At 46.2% G+C, this 17481-nt stretch overlaps 1 protein-coding gene across 4 annotated transcripts in view; it reads right to left on the bottom strand.

Annotated features, from left to right (window-relative positions):
• The window catches only part of DEPDC5 (DEP domain containing 5, GATOR1 subcomplex subunit), a 117320-nt gene that overhangs the window by 4705 nt on the left and 95134 nt on the right, over positions 1–17481 (bottom strand). For all 4 annotated transcript variants that reach the window (XM_058531856.1, XM_058531858.1, XM_058531857.1 and 1 more), the window contains 5 exons: positions 16258–16366; positions 14694–14918; positions 5356–5525; positions 2710–2881; positions 71–131 (listed from right to left, as the gene is read on the bottom strand). In XM_058531856.1, coding sequence (XP_058387839.1) covers positions 71–131; positions 2710–2881; positions 5356–5525; positions 14694–14918; positions 16258–16366 — 737 coding nt within the window. The remainder of the gene's footprint in view (positions 1–70; positions 132–2709; positions 2882–5355; positions 5526–14693; positions 14919–16257; positions 16367–17481) is intronic.

Here is a 17481-nt window from a genome sequence, read left to right as displayed (position 1 = left end):
TGCTTTGGTAACTGCTATTCAAGACAAACACTGATGCTTTCCCACGATTCCCTTTTGCTAAGGGACAAACCTGTGTGCAATGGCTTCCTGGAAAAGGTGCATTCGATCCCAGTATGTTTCTGGTTCAAAGCCTGAAAGGAAAAAAAAAATAAATGCCAAGTTGCAATCTCATGGTTTGTAATTCTCCCTGGGTCTGGCCTTCTGTACACTTCACTGCTCTTGGCCATTCTTCCCCCTTGAACTCAGCTCAGCTTTTCCACACTACCGGCTTTTGGAAAGAGTAGCCTCCACCCTAAGGAGGGATATCATAAAGAAAGTGACAGCCATGTGTTCCCACCATCCCTTCCCCCAGGCTCTACCAGGATCTAGAAAGGTGATGAATGAGTCCTCAGGAACCAGCGTGAGCTACCATAACTTGATGTAAGACTCATTCTAATGACTTCCTGTTGCAAAAGCAGAAAGGAGCATGACATTAAAGTACAAACAGAACATAAGTTTTAAATGCATGCAATCTGCTTCTAAGGACAAGAAAAAACATTTTTTTTTATTACTAATATTCCATTTCCCTACAAGGAAAGGCAATATTACAAGCTCCATTTTAGGGCTGGGGAAACTGAAGCAAATATAAAAATGATTTTTGGGAAAGTGGCCGGCTGGGGAGAGGAGCAGAGCAGACGAGTGCCCTCCCCCATCGCCCACTTCACTGCTCCAGCCTCATTGCTTCCGCGGGGCTGGTGTGAGGACCAGGGGCTGAGCGAGCAGGTGGGAGGGCCGAGGCAGCCTGTTACACAGCTACAGACAACGAGCCGGGGCCGCTCTCGGGGCCAAGGGCTGGGCAGCGACTGCACAAGACACCCCAAGAACAAGGGTGCCTGTGATGTCTCATTACTCCCCCCACATTTTGGAATTTTCTATCCAGGATAGATTTGAGGATTCTGGGCAACTAAAGAGAAAGCGAGAAAAAAAGACTTTGGCTTTAATAGGAAAAAACACACAGACATGCAGATTCTTGTCAGATTTTTAAGATTTTGGATTCACTGTCATCGGAAGGGGAGGTAACAGGAAGAGAAGTGGCACAGAAGGAAGAAAATTGATTTTTAGATTCAAGTCCTTATTCCTTTAAACTAGGACTCTGTTCTTTCAGCTGTAACCATGGCAACCAAGAGAGGATGCTGGTTGTGAAGACTGGGTTACAACTGGCAGGGAAAACCATCAGCTCACACAAAAATGTCCTCTGATGCCAGCCCTGCCAGCAATCCTGTGCTGTTACAGTGAAGGTGGAAAACCCCAGAAGAGTCTCTGGATGGTGTGGGGGAAAATCTCTCTGTCCCCTCAACATATTAAAAATAGCGGTATGAGGCAGTGCCCAGTCTAAAATCGTCAGATACGAACATAACCGTCTGGTATTTCAGGACTGCAAAAACAGTCCTCTCTCAGCCACAGTGAGGTTAAATGACAATGTGTGTGTGCATAAAGAGTGCACTGTAAACTCTAAGGATCACAGAATCTATGGCCTCCAGTGGCTCTGTGGGGCTCACCTGGAACCCCAACTCTCACTTAAAACATTGTGTCTATACAAAAATGTCTTCCAAGATGTAAACAAAGAATATACAGACGAGCCCCTTTGGAACAAAAGCTGTTTGCACCACGGGGGCAGCCTGTCATGGGGAAAGCTCCAGAACACTCAGCTTGGCCCACTACCCCGACCTGGTGAGACCTCTCACCCCCGGCTGGTTCTCTGCTACCAACCATGAAACAGATTTACAAGGGCACGGGGAGAAAGCATCTCCTTTACATCAGAAGTTTTTTCTTTCACATTTATAATTTCTATATCTGAGAACTCAAGAGCTCCTCATGGATCAGCAGCAACTCTAGCTTTTCGTTCTAAAAAAGATCATCTGTGAGCTCATGGAAAGCTTTATAGGAGCTATTTATAGGCTCATCACAGCGAGCACTTGGTGATAGAAAAGTTACATGCTGTGTGTGAAGTAAGCTCATCCTTCCATCTGTCCTAAACCTGCCCTCCGAGTTCTGGTGGACTGGGGCGGAGCAGCAGGGTGGGGTCGGTCCCTGTGTGCTCCCGTTCAATGGACAGCCCTGTTCCAGGGGAAGGGCTCTGATGAGGGTCCTGCTGTCCTCCTCTGAGCCTCCTGCTCTGTTTTCTTCAGATGCGGGACTCGAGCCATGCGCAGTGTTCCAGGTGCTGACACACCACAGCTTTGCACAATAGGACACTGTTTCCTGTTTTGCTTTCAATGCCTCCCTTTTTTGGCCTTTCTGCATGGAACAGCAGATTCAAGCCTCCTGTGAGGTTCAAATTCCTGCAGCCCAAACCAGTTAGGCTGGAGCACAGAAGGGAGAGTGTGGGAGGAGTACCAGGCTGCTCTTTATTTAGAGAGTAGAGCACCCTCTCCCATCAACCATTCCGCTCCAGGCCCTATAAGGGTCCTCCTGAATTAGCAAGGCAGCTCTAGCCACTCCCATTTTAAGACTAAGGAATTTGAGGCTCAGAGACATTAAGTGACTTGTCCACAGTTGCCCAGCCACTAAGTGAAGTACCAGGATTAAAACCCAGATCTTTTCGGCCCCTTTTCCAAAGATTCCCTCTTTTCACTAGCCTGCATCGACTAGATACCTAGAGAGGTGTCCTTGGGGGAGGGGGTCTTACTCTCTTTGGAGACAGAACCTCTAGAGGGGAGCATCTCTTACTATCAAACAGGTGCTCACTGCCCTCCTTGAGCAGGCAGCTGATGTTGAGTGGGATGAAGAGCTGGGCTCGGAGCGGATCTCCATACAGGTAACTGGGCAGCGCAAAGGGACCCTCCAAAACCGGGACCAACAAAAAGCCACAGGAGGTGGCTTTTCGATGCCAACCCTGCACCTGGTGGAAAGCAAAGAAACAAACAATGTCATCTCCAAAACAATGTCATCTCCAAGTTCGTTCAGAGAGGAGAGAAAATGCTTCCCAAGGAGCGAATGCAACAGAGTGGCAGCATGCATATTGATTGGCACATTCATTTATTAATGTTCACTGGCTCCAAACCAGTCCTGGGCAGGAAAAAGTGCAGTAAAACCTTCTGATGAATTCTCGAAAAACTGTGAGTTAGCACACAGCTCCTCTTCACAGCTCAAGCTTCTGCAACTTCAGTGTTTCTTTTGGGAAGAAGAGACTGGAGAGAGCTATTTATTGCCTCTTAAAAACCCTTCTCATTCTATAGGATGTTGGAGGAAGGTCATGGGATATAGCTTAAGTTCTTCTAATTTTGTCCTTTATCAAAAATTTACTAAGTCCAAAGTATAAAATAGGAAAACAGTCCACTGAGAGGGACATGACTCAGGGAGCAAGATGACTGTGGTGGCCTCTGGCCAAAGCGATAAGCCCTGACCTGGCGGAATGAGAACCGCTCTCCAGCAAACTCCCAAAAGCCGTCTGCTTGAAGACTGACCGCAAACGAAAGTTACTGGGGCATAAAGACAAACCTCCCCCCAAATAACATTTTCTTCAGGAACAGTGGCAATGTTCTAGGTCTTAGATACTTTTTTAATCATAAAACTAATGTATATTTTAAGAAAAGAAAGCTGATGTATGTGGCTCTGGCATACAGATGAGATTTGTGACAAATATTATTTTAAAAAAATACAGTTTGAGCCATACCTTGACTTAAACAAATATGATTACATTAAAAGTTGAAGGGGACCACTCTTAGCTTTTCTCCCAGGAACACTCATAACAACAACCAAATCACCAAGATTTCTGTTTGATCAAAATAATTTCTAAGGCTTAGTCAACCACTTTTTTATTTTACGTAATATTTATCTTAATAAAATGTGATTTATAAAAAATTTGGACATTGCCTTAAAATAATAATTAACCTACACTGGAGATTTCTAAAAACTTAACAAAAAATCATAAAGAGATTAGTAGCTTTCAGTGGGTTTTACATGAATCGATGTGAAGAGTGTATTTTTAAAAGATAGTTGCTAAATTTCTCTAAGGAAATATTCTTCTTCCTGCCAAACTGTAACTACATGTGTGCGTGAAAGTTGTGGTTGTGTTGTTTTGAGATAGGATTATCTGGAAGGGCTTCCAAGCAGAAGGCTTAGCCTACTGGGTCAGAGGGTTAGTTCTGGCTGGAGGGTGTTGTCATCTCAGCATCGACCAGCTGGGGAAGAGCTGGTGGTGTCCTTAGTAAGCTGAGCAGCTAGGGGTCTTTTTTGATTTGGACCTTAAGAATGTTCCCCTGATGAGACTCTCTCCAAGGGAGGGGTCCTCAAAGATACTAACGCCTTGGGGAGGCAGACTGGGGCTGGGCAGACAGAGACCTGCATAAATCTCTTCCCCAAGATACCACGTCTTGTGGGATAAAACTGGGCCTATGAGCCCTGGACGAAAAAAACCTCTATGTTGTTGCCAGCCGGCACTGTGCTCATTTCTCTTTGGTCATCTCCTAGCTTTTCGTGTACTCTTTTTGAACTTTCCAGCTGCTCTCAGCTGTGCAATGAGAAGTATGGGCCAGTGTTGGAGGGGAGTGAGACTCAGCTGAAACCACAGAAAAATATTCTTTTTGGCTGAAGGGGAGAGTGTATAAAAAGAGTAGCAGACTGTAAATATGGTTAAAGAAGGGTCCTGGAAGATACTGACAGCTTGGCTAAGGAGTGTTTATTCAACAGACTCTGGGACTGGGGATGGGGGTGGCCAGGAACGGCTTCTTAGTGCAGGAGCAATGAATGACCTGATTAGACAGAAGAGCCAGGCCAGACTAGGAGGAGGAAAGACAGGCAGAAGACCAATTGAAACAGGACTTTTCAACTTGGGTACTCGTGACATTTCAGGCTAGTTAATTCTTTGTTGTAGAGGCTGTCCCATGTTATGCACTGTAGGATGATGAGAAGCAGCCCTGGTCTCTTCCACTAGACGCCAGGAGGACTCCTCTACCATTTGTGACAAGTAAAAATGTTTCCAGATATGGAAAATTCCAGATATGGAAAAATGTTTCAAATTTGAGACATTTTTTGCTTGTCACAAGGAGGGTGTGCTACTGGCATTTAGTCGGTAGACGCCAAGGACGTTGCTCCACATCTTATAATGCTCAGGACAGCCCCCCACAACAGAGAATTACCCAGCCCTAGATGTCAGCAGGGCCAAGGCTGAGAAACCCTGACCTATATCCTTTTTGACAGTTGGAGTTTTTTACTATGTTTAATTTTTTTTTAAGAAGCTATTCCAATAGTCCAGATAAAAGTTAATAGGAGCCTGACCTAAAAAAAAATGTGACATGAATCCCTACTAAGCATCCACTGTGCCCCTCTGCAAGGTGAGCCAAGGCCCCGACCACAACACGAGGAAGCTCTTACCATCTCGAAGAGGACCGCAGCGGTCACCGCCATCCAGTGGAGCTTGATCTCGAAGGCCGCGTTCAGGGAGAAGTTGCCATGGTAATAACAGCTGCACCACTCCAGGCGGTCTGTGCGGTTGTTCACGTCCACGTCCAGGGTCACAGTCCTCTGCTCTGGGACAGTGGCAGCTAAGTCAGCACATAGGAGAGGCCCCAAGAGAGGGAAAAGGAGTGGGATGGGATGAGGAGGAAGAACAAACAACTAAGTATCCAGATATGAAATTGCAGAATCACCTAATAGAAAACTGCAGATTCTAGAAGCTTCCCAGAAATCATCTAGTCCAGGGGTTGGCAAACTTTTTCTATAAAGGTCCAGATGATAAATATTTTAGGTTTTGCAGGTTTATGGTCTCTGTTTCAACTACTCAACTCTGCCATGATAGTGCAAAAGCAGCCATAGACATTACCTAAAGGAATGAGCTTGGCTGTGTTCCAATAAAACTTTATTTAAAAAAATAGGAATTTCAGTCCGGGATGATGAAAAAGTTCCAGAGATGGGTTGTGGTGACCATTGCACAACAGTGTGAATGTACTTAATGCCACGAACTGTACACTTACTAAGGTTAAAATAGTAGATTTTATGTTATGTGTATTTTACCACAATAAAAATAAATAAATTTTTTTAAAAGAATAAAAAAAAACAAAAACAGATGGTGGGGCTGGCCCTGCGGTGTAGTGGTTAGGTTCAGTGCGCTCCGCTTCAGCAGCCCGGGTTCACAGGTTCGGATCCCAGGCACGGACCTACACCGCTTGTCAGCCATGCTGAGGCAGTGATCCACATACAAAATAGAGGATGGCTGGCACAGATGTTAGCTCAGGGACAATCTTCCTCAGCAAAAAAAGAGGAAGATCGGCAACAGATGTTAGCTCAGGGCGAAACTTCCTCAGCAAAAAAAAAAAAAAAGATGGATTTTTAGAGCAGTGAAACCATTCTATATGGTATTACAATGGTGGATACATGTCATTATACATTTGTCAACACCCATAAAATGTACAACACCAAGAGAGAACTCTAACATAAACCAGGGACTTTGGGTGATAATGATGTGTCTATGCAGGTTTATCAAGTATAACAAATGTCCCATTCTGGTGCAGGATGTCGATAGTGGGGGAGGCTCTGTGTGTGCTGGGACAAGGAGTATATAGAAACTGTACTTTCTGCTCAAGTTTTCTGTGAACCTAAAAGTGCTCTAAAAATAAAGTTTATCATCAGACAAACAAATGTGCAAACAAACAGATGGTAGGCCAGAATTGGCTGGTGAAGCCATAGTTTGCCTCCCCCTAATCTAATCCAACCCCTTCATTTACAGATGAGGAAACAGCAGCCCATGGAGGAGAAATGCCTTGGCCAAGATCATTGAGTCAGAACCTCAGCCAGGCTGAACCCCAGATCTTCCAATTCCCACAAAGGGACACAATGGGGCAAACAGTCTAGACCACAGGGAGGAGGAAGTGTTGGTTTTCTGGTTTCAACCCAGGAAGGCAATAGTTCCAGAATCTTTTCTCAAGAAATGAAACCCCATAATGAAGCTTAATGCCCTGTTCCGTCAACTGTGTGTTGCTTGAGGATTGTAGGTCAGCATCAAACTAACTCATCCTATCTGGCACTCCTGCTCAGAAATCCTACTCAACCAAAACAGGGATGTTCTAGAGATGGGCAATCAAGTTCCTGACCAGACGAAAGGCCTGAACAGTTTCAGAAGTACAGAAAAGATCAGGGCTCTGCTCTGCCTGCTGGGCATAGGGTGTCTATAAACTATTATCGGCCTCTCATTCTCCCCTGCCTCCGTGAATCCAATGGTATTTTTTTATCTAAAGCAGTCAGCTTAGTTCTGGGTTTTGCAGGTAGAAGCCCTGTGTGGCTTTTATCACTGACTAGGATAAAAAGGCTCTTGAGTCAGCAATTTCAATGAATTTCTGTTGGGAGATGGTGGAGCTCCAGCTAGGGCACTGAATGGCACCCAGGCAGACTGATATTCAGCTGCTAGGTATACAACTTATCATCCTCTCAAAATCAGAACATGCAAAATGGAAAGCGTTCTTGACCTGGAGTCAGAAGATATGAGCTCTGCCATTTACTAGCCATGTGCCCCTGAGAACGCTGCTTCACCCTTCCTGGTTTAGTTCCTTGTCTGCAAACTGAGATGGTGCCCACCTAGTTGCTTCACACAGGTGGGGTGAGGATCAAGTGAAACACAGATGAGAAGGGGTCACAGACTCCCCCTCTTGCCTTCTCCTCTAGCCACCCTCACTTGTAACTCTCCTCCTTTCCTCCTGCTCCTGTTATTCCTGCCTCCGAGTTTTAAGCCACGATCTCACCAATGCACAATGTGAGGCCTGTCCATGACTCCCAGGACACTGCTTAGCTGTCTGTAACACTTAAGGCTGAAGAATTTGGCGGCTCTGATGCTAAAAGTCTCATCAAAACTAGTTCTGTCTCTGCCTTGTGTTCCTGAATCACGACACCACCAGAGTAACTCTTTCCTTAATGGCCTAAATCGAAGGAAGAAAGCTTTGCTTTCTGGTCTTAGACACTGCGTATTCCTCCCCAGGTGAAAAGCCCCTGGTCATAAAAGAGAGAGCACTCGATAAACACCAGCAGTGACCTCACACAACTCTTCTCTCCCATCTGGCATATCAAGTTCAGACAGGCTGGTCTGAGGACGCCCAAGGAAGTACACTGTTTAGCCAAATAAGTTATAGGCTCAAGATACCACTGGCTTCCCGCTATAGGGGTTAGATTTGACAGAACGGATGCTGCCAGCAGGCTTATGAAGTTGACAAAGGTGTAAGCCCAGCTGAGTTGCAGCTTTTGGTGAGTTCTCTGAATCACTACTTGAGCTCCATGGGAACTGACTTATTCACCTTGGGACAGGGAGATATGGCGAGTCCAATAAATATGTGCAAACCCAGAGCCGGAGCAAGCTGAGCATCTTTCACCTGGATCGCAGCAAGGGGGCTATTAATGACCCCCAGAGAGGGGATCAGTGTCACTGGAGAAAAGAATGAAATCTCAGGGAGAAGACTGAAGTTCAACATAACAACCAGAGCTGCCCAACAACAGAACGAGTGGTCTCAGGAGGGAGTGCCGTGTTGGTAAGAGCTTTCAAAGAGTAGCTGGCTCCCCACTTATCACAAGTGCTATGGAAAACATTCATGCATCAGGGTTTGGTTCGAGGTGCTCTACAGCCCCTTCTGACCCTGAGATCCAGTGGGTTGTCAAGAAAAGGCTGAAAAGTAAAAGGCACGTGAGTGGGTTTAAGGGATGCAGTGTTGCTTCTTCCAGGGTCCCAGATGTCCCTGCGGCGCAGCAACACAGGACGACAGGGGTGGGGAAGTGGGAGCCACCACGGGGCAAGTCAGACAGGAACATGTGCCATCATCAGGCATTTCAAAACAGCTTTTGCTGCTAACCTCCAATTGAGAATTAGAAATGTTTAAAAAGGAATACGTCAAAACAAATAAACCAAAAAAAGAGAGCAAGTCATAAATGATACATAGGACTTCTTCCCCCTATAAATCATGTTAATTTCTTTTCTGAGGAAAAAAATCCCAACACTGAAGACAGTTCAATTTAAAGACAACCAATCTTTCTCACTTAAGTAAATGACACAGTAAAAGTCTATATTCTAATCTGAAAAAATGCTGGAAAGGTCTGAGGGATGTTCCTGGATAGAATTAGCTATTACAACTTATTATTACCATCCCATATCAGGTTTAAAAGGAAAAGAAACTCACTTCCTGTGGGAGGGGTGATGGGAAAGGATGCTAACGGAGTGAAATTCCACTGTAACAATCATGGGAGCCATCAAAAAAAGGATATTTTTCCAGAAAATATGCAAGATTCTGCCTTGTTTCAAAATCACCAATCCCTTAACGCCCACGTGCAGACCCCAGGTTAAGAATGCCTGCTTAAGGGCCAGCCCGGTGGCGCAAGTGGTTAAGTGCGCGCGCTCCGCTGCGGCGGCCCGGGGTTCGCCGGTTCAGATCCCAGGCGTGCACCAACACACTGCTTGTCAAGCCATGCTGTGGCGGCATCCCATATAAAGTGGAGGAAGATGGGCACGGATGTTAGCCCAGGGCCAGTCTTCCTCAGCAAAAAAAGAGGAGGATTGGCAGATGTTAGCACAGGGCTGATCTCCTCACAAAAAAAAAAAGAAGAATGCCTGCTTAATAAACTACCTGCTGTAGACATAAATCCTCTTTTCCCCCACTCTCCCTCTTTTGGGGATATATGACATTTTTTCATATGCCGCTCCTCTTTAAGCACAATTTTCTGAGGTAACTAAGAACCAAAGCTAAACTGAAATGAGCTAGATCTCATCTTTAGCTTAGGACTATGGCAGTCAAGAGAGAGTCCTACCAGCCTGCTGAAGGGGAAGACTTTGGAAATGAGGATGTTCAAGTAGAAACTGTCAAGATAGCCTCCAGAACCAAAACGACAATGCAAAGGGGACAGTTCCTGAAGCATCTGCCAGAAGCAGTAACCCTAACCAAGGTGTATGTCAGCAAATGGGCTGGACTGCACACACGCCTCCATGAAACCCAGCTGTCTGTTCCCCGGCTGGTAGCATTCTCAAAAGAGTGAACAGTAGAACTACTGTCTTTCTGACAATTTGACAATTAATTGCTTAGTGTCAGAAGGATTCCTGATTCCAGACCTAACGTTCCAAATTCAACTTTCCCCAGTTCTGTCAAACTACATTCATTCATTGTAGGTGCTGGGACAGCCACTGAACGAAACAAAGTTCATCACTCAGCTTAAGTCCTTGTGGAAGTAGAAAAATACACGAACTGTGCAAATACACAACAATGGCAAGCAGGCGGTGTGATAAGAGCAAAGGAGACTGAGAAGCAGGGTTAGGGGCCCAGAGAATGTGGGGTGGGGTGGTCAAGGAAGGATTCATTCATACAGTGAGGGAGGGAGCCCTGAGGGCATGGTGGGGGGGAACAGTGCCGCAGGTGGAAGGAAAGGACCCAAAGCAGAAGGGTGCCTGACATGTTCACAGATGTGCATGGAAGCCTGTGTGGTGAAGCAGAGCGAGCAGGAGGCAGGCGACAGGAGAGGAGGCAGAGAGTCAGGGGCCACATCATGGAGAGCCCGTGGGCTGCTAAGAGTCCGGCTTTTATTCCAGGTGAGCTGGGAGCCATAAGAGGATCCTGTCCAGAGGAGGAACGTGATCAGACTTACATTTGAAAGGGTTTCTCTGGCTCCTGTGTGGAAAGTGGATCATGGAGAGCAAGAGTGGAAGTCGGGAGGCCCACTGAGAGGTGACTGCAACAATGCAGGCAGGAGATGATGGTGGCTTGGACCAGGGGTCATAGAGGGGACAGTAAGGAGTGATCAATCCTGGATCTATATTGAACGTAACATAAGGAAGAGAATTCGCTGATGAACTGGATGTAGGGCAGAAGAGCAAGAGAGAGTGAAGCCAACTGAGTTTTCTGGCCTACGTGACTAGAATGAGAAGACAAGACCAAGGAAGAAGCAGGTGTATGTGGGGAGGGGGCGCAGCAGGAGCCCTGTCTGAACTCTTTACATTCCGTCATCTAAGTGGAGATGTCAAGTCAGTAGATGGATGAGTCTCAAACTGGATGGCATGGTCTGGGGATAGAGACAGACTTGGGGATGACCAGATGCGGGGGTGATGAAGGCCAGGAGACTGGATGAGACGCCATGGGACATAGAGATGAGGGTCCGGGCGGAGGCCAGGTGCTGCAATGTTGGAAGATCAGGACGCTGAGGAGAAACCAGCAAAGGAGACCAAAAAGAAGGGAGGAGAGCTGTGGCGTCCTGAGAGCCAAGGAGAAGTATTTAAGGGAGGAGTCAGGGGTTATCTCATAAATGCGGCTGACAGGGCAAGGAGGACCGAGACTGAGGACCAACTACCAGACTGAGCACCTGCAGGTCTGTGGAAATCTTGGGAAGAGCTGTTCCAGTGGAGGTTGGGACAGAAACCTGATTTGAGCTTTTTTGCTTTCGTTTTGTTTTGCTTTGCTTTTGCCAACAGGGGAGGGTGTGCCTGTAGATGGATGAGGATGCTTTAGTTGAGAGGAGAGTTCAGAGAAGAGACAACTGTTGGAGTGATCCCAAGTACTGCAGGGGTGGGGTCTTGTGCACAAATGGAGACACTGGCCTTGGGAGGAGCAGGGGTGGCTCATCCACGGTGGGGACAGACAGCTACAGGGAGGGCAGATGGAAGTCTGGAGTTGACTTATGATTCCTTCAGTTGGCTCAGTGATACAGGATGCTGAGGGTGGGGAAGGCGAGCAGGGGTTAGAGGTTTGATGGCTCTGAGCTGTATAATGAAGGAAATGAAGACAGAAGGTGGGCGGGGAGACTGGAAGGACGGCAAGATCAATTGGTTGTTGGTCCTGGTGAGATTGGAGTTGCTGGAGTCAGGATTGGAGGGAGCATGCTAGAAAGACCAGGGGTTGGCAGAGAAGGGAACAAAAGCCACACTCAGAGAGCTGCAGTTTTGTAGCAAGGAACTGGGACCTGAGCATCCTTCATTACTCAGGGCAGCCACAGCCCTTGGGCCTAGGCTATCATGCAAATCACCTGAAGTCCTGACAGGCTTTGCCTTTTATCTTCCTGAGGCTGCAGTGTGGTACAGTTAGAGCTCAGGCTCCAGGGTCAGGCGGTCCTGAGAAGAAACTCCAGTTCTAGCGCTTAGGAGATGCAGAGCCTTGGGCAGATGACTTTACCTCTCTGAGACTCAGTTTTGTGAACTCCAAAACATAAACTATAGCATCTATCACAGGGCTGAGATGAAGATTAAAGGAGATAATTTTCTGCCTGATACAGTGCCTGATACACAAATGTTCTAGAAATCACCAGACTTAAGGTTTTTATTCACCACTGCACCACATCAGGCAGGGCTAAAGCAACCACAAATGCCCCTGCTGAAAGCACAAGAGCCCACGGCCAGAGCAGAGAGGAGCGCTTCCTTCTACCATCCCAGCTCCATCTCAAACCATTTGTTCTACTCCCACGCTCTGACAAGGCCCACTTTCTCAATCTCACACCTGCTTAGGAAAGTTACTGATTAGCTTCAAAGCCTCTCAGGTTTCGCTGGGCCTTCTGATTTTGGCTCCTTCCTGAAATCCTTCAACACCCTCTAAGGCAGTGGTTCTCCACTGGGGGCAATTCTGCTCTTCCCTGGAGACAACTGGCAACGTCAGGAGATGTTTTGTCACACTGGGTGGTAGTGGGGATGCTTCTGGCATCTAGTAGGTAGAGGCCTGGGATGCTGCTAGGCATGCTACAATGCACAGGACAGTCCCCCACAACAAAGGATGATCTGGTCCAAAATATCTGTAGTGTCAAGGTTAAGAAACATTGCTCTCAGGTTTTGTACGCCCCACAGGAGAAGATCTGCATTAGAGTAAGCCCTTTTATTGAACACTTTCAAGAAAAGGAAGTTCTTAAAAGGGCCAAAAATCTAACAGATTTGTCTTGCAAAACATTTTTCTAGAACATGATAGTATACTTGCTGCCATCACGTACCCCTAATTCTCTGCTCTAATCTGGGGTGTCACTGAGTGACCTGTAACAAACTTGTAAAAATCCAGTAAGAGCAAACAGCTCTATGTGCTAGTCCAAGGGACTCTCACTACAAGCAGGTGCCTCTTGGATTTGTAGCATTTATGTGGGTTCCTCAGAAATCTTTTTTGCTTCCTTCAGCTCCCAGGAAAATAAAGTGTTACCATATATGATCCAATATTTATTTAAAGTTAACACATTGTCTTTGTCTCAGAAAGTAACTTTGAAGAGAGTGGGATGCTGATCTTTCAACTCTCTCTTCAGACTTATCTCCTTGCTCCTTGGAGAAGATAAAAATCCTTAACTCTTATTTGTAAGGAAAAAGCAAGTTTTAAAACTTGACTACTAAAAATAAGCTTGATTTAGGGGGGAAAATAGTGTAAAACTTTGTTTCTCAAGAAGCTTCCCATATGTGATCCAGCACTATAAATGAAATGACTAACACCACACTTACAAGTTCTTGAGCTTGTGATATTTGTAATAGGTTTTCCTGACTCCACCTTTGTTGTTGGACTACTGGCTTTTGCTTCCCACTGGCATCAGGGTACCTGCCCTTTTATGTGCTGCTTTTAATGGGCTACTAGGCCTTTCTGTGGCATAAAATGTATGAGCTGGCTGCGTGCTCTTTCAGGTGCCCAAAGGCCTTTGGTATCAAGCCCTGGTGGTGCTCTAGGTGGTTTAGGTTGCTGAAAGTGAGCATCCCAGGATAACAGGGAGTATGTGGCCTCTTTGTACCAAAAGACTTCAAGGAGGTGGAGCGTCAGACATGCAGCATAAGGGAGAAGGGGAAGTCGTGCCTGTGCGGGAAAGGAGGAGGAGCGGCTCTTCGCACGGTTTGGCCCTCTCCACGCCCCTTCACTTCTCACATACGGTACTGGGCATGCTGCGGTGAGGGAGTAAGGTGAGGCCAAAGCCATACCTGGATCCAAGTGAATCCGAGGATCTGGAAATGTTTCTATTCTACCAGCCAGATAAGAATGCCAATTAGCTGGGCAATTCCAGGTGAACTAAGTAGAAGGTGGAATTTCACTGGAGTCTGGTCTATGTTACATTTGCTTCTTTCCTTCCAGAGAGTTTTTAGGATCTCTTCAACCTGCCTTGGAGATAAATCTCATGATGTCTTGCCTAGAGCATGCATTTTCCAAAGACACTCACATCTCAACCCACCTTGAGAGGAGAGTCCTCGGGAGTAGAGGTCTCGTTTCCTACCAGAGGTCACCACCATTCAATAAGCAGGTGTCCACCCCATCTTAGGGCTGCAGGAACCAAGGAAAGGAGGGAAGAGGCCTAGTTTACATCCCTCAACGTGGTAAGCACACTGGGGAGGAAGGGCAGAGGGAAGACTCACGCTCCTTTGAGGTGAGTTCCTCTTCTGAGATCCTAGGATGCTGTAGTCCTAAGGAAGGCCTCTGGCAGGAACTAAAGCAGCAGTGAGCACTAGCTCACATCTCCTGTATCATGAGAGCCTCTTGGGAAGAGCGGCCACATTGTCTCCTCTCTGCTATCCATGCAGGTTTAGCACTGTGCCCTGATTTCAGAACTGGTGAATACAGTTGGTTGGTTGGGACATAACGATCTCGGCCAGTGGAGGCTAGCGCAGGAGCCCACAGTGCTGACAAACAGAGCCACCAGTGTGACAGCCACAGCAGCTCTAACCCTGGTTCACGTGGCATTGCTCCCTTGGCTGACTGCCTGTCTCCCTCAGCCACCCACCAGCACATCCCCAGGCCCCATCTGGGTCGGACATCTACCTAAAAGTGCAGCTGCCTGGCTCCGTCCTCCAAAGCTGCGGCTGAACGAGCTGTGCCTGCTTGCATAGGAGGCTGGCCGGCTGGGCAGCCAGGGCAGGAGGAAGGCGGGAATCTCGGAGTGCAAGAGCTCTTCGGCCACAAAAGCCACCTCAAACCACTTGCGCTGGAAGCTGGCGAAGTCGTCCACTGCTGTCGTGTGCCAGGTGGTGGGCTGCTGCATGGCCACTGGGAAAAGCAGAGGGGAGAGAAAAAGCCCTCAGCACAAATGCTTATTTTCACTGATGCTACAACATGGATGAACCTTGAAAACATTATGCTAAGTAAAAGAAGCCAGATGCAGAAGGCCACATATTGTATGATGCCACTTAAATGAAGTGTCCAGAATAGGCCAATCTTTACAGACAGAAAGCAGATTGGCGGTGGCCAGGGGATGGGGGAGAGCAGGAGTTTGGGAGTGACTGCTAATAGGTACGGGGTTTCCTTTCAGGGTGATGAAAAAGTGGGGAACTAGATAGAGGGGGTGGTTGCACAACACTGTGAATGTACTAAGTGCCACTAAATTGTTCACTCAAAAAATGTTTTATGTTATGTGACTTATACTTCAATTAAACATAACTTTATGTTTTGTTCATATGTTGTTTCAAATAAACATAATTTTATGTTATGTGACTTATACTTCAATTAAAAAAATATTTTATCCTCAGCTTCAGACCTTTAATTTCAGAGCATATAACAGTAACAGGGTTTTCTTTTCATCTTGAAGGTAAAATAGGTATCTACTGGTCAAACTCAGAATTTAAGAGAAGAGGTAGAAATGGACACACTAGTGGCTACAAGGAAAAAAAAACCTACACAGATCCACTTCCGACATCTCCTGGGATAAGAGCACAGTGAGGGCTTCATCTGAGGTATTCCCTAAACCTGGAGGCTGAGAAGCCATTTGTCTGCAGAATGGGAGTCAGTTCCAACCAAGGTCCCTGTGTGCTCTAGGTGGACTGGAGATGCTGGTCTGAAGCGTGAGTGCCTCCAGAGCTATGCGAGCCAGCTCTGACCATGCTGGAAATTGCTCCCTTCTTGGGGATTACTTTTTCTCATTAAAAAGAATAATACTTAAAATATATCTTGGAAAACTTGCCAGGACTTGATAGTCATCCTGGGGGAAGAAATGGACTCTGAAGGCCCAGTAAGTAAAAAGTGCAGTAACTTACAGATTAGAGCCCATCACGTTGCACTCACAATCACCTGCACTGGGTTGGGGGCACCATCATTAAACACAGCTACCAAAAAATGACCCCTGGGAATTTCCTCACACCAGGTCCCTTAGCTTCTTTTAGGTTTTATCTTCCATCCACACCATTCTCACCAAGAATATACTGTAGCTTTATGAAACCCCTGTCACTCCAGTTATGCTTAAATTAAGTACAAATGCTCAAGGAAGTTGACAGATCCGTCAACCTAGAATACAAAGGCACACAAGGAGCTCAAGAAGCACTGTCACGTGAAAGGGCAAGTCACAGGAAAAACACCTGCCCCCGTGGGCAACAGCATTTGCCTCATCTCTGACCTCGATCGGGCTCTCTGTCCATTACTATCTTGTAGAAATAGAAGCCATAGATGAAGGTCCGCCAGGCTTCCCCAGATGCGTGTGTGATGAGCTGGTCTTCCAGCATTTTCTAGGAGAGACAATGAAACACTGAAATTCCTGCAGTGGGACATCTTAGAGCTGCAGCCCTCAGTTATGCACTAGACTCAAGGGAATGACATGAGCACTGAGGAGACCATACCCTCCACTCCCATTGCCACGACGATTGTACTATGTTAAATGTTGTGCCTAGTGTAAATTATATCATAAAGTGTGAACGCATATTATAATATCATCAACTATTTCAAACATACAGAAAACTGTAAAGAAAATTCATGTGTACTACTATCCAACTTCAACAAATTTAACATTTTGCTATATTGACTTTAGATCTTTTGTTTAAAAACAAAAATCACTATGACTCTCCCATGTCCCATTCTTCTTCCTCTCTCTTCAGAAATAGTATAACATTATTCTTGTGCATGTTTTTAATAATTTTATTATATAGACACTTATTGATAAACAATCTGAGGTATTTTCATGAGATTTTAAATTTTAAATACAGGGCGTAATACTATTATCATTTTGTCAACTGGATTTTCACTCAACATGGTCCTTCTGCCATTTATCCAAGTTGGTATGTGTACCCCCAGCTCCGTCATTTTAACTGCTGCTGTAGCATTCCACTGTATGAACAAGGAGATACTATTCTTAGGGAGACAGGAGTATTATTAGCAAAGGTAGAACAAAACAGCCCATCAAGATCCCTAAGGGTCTGCTGAGGATCACATGCTAATTCACAACAGTTACTGATTTCAGTGATGACAACCCAGCTAGTCAGCAAATGGTACTGACTTCCAGTGGGGGCCTCTGTGTGGACAGGATGGTGTGAACCACCTAGCCAACTCGACCTTTCTCATTTCTCTCCTCTTGAGTTTAATTCCAGTTCTGAATAGTGTAATTAAATTCAACAAGTTGCTAAGTTCCTACCATGTGCCAAGCAACATGCTGAGCACTAGCGATATGGGAATGGACAATAAGAGGTGGCCCTGCCCTTAAGGAGACAAGTGAGATATGGACAGAATCTTCACTCCGTTGTGTTAAGTGCTCTGAGAGAGAAAGTACAGGGTGCCAGAAGGCCCCTGAGGCAGAGCCTTGAATCCAGCCTCCGGTCCAGAATGAACAGGAGTTGACCAGGGGAAAATA

This window comes from Diceros bicornis, chromosome 35, assembly GCF_020826845.1.
Source record: "Diceros bicornis minor isolate mBicDic1 chromosome 35, mDicBic1.mat.cur, whole genome shotgun sequence".
Taxonomy (NCBI): Eukaryota; Metazoa; Chordata; class Mammalia; order Perissodactyla; family Rhinocerotidae; genus Diceros; species Diceros bicornis.
This window is presented reverse-complemented; position numbering and strand designations above follow the sequence as displayed.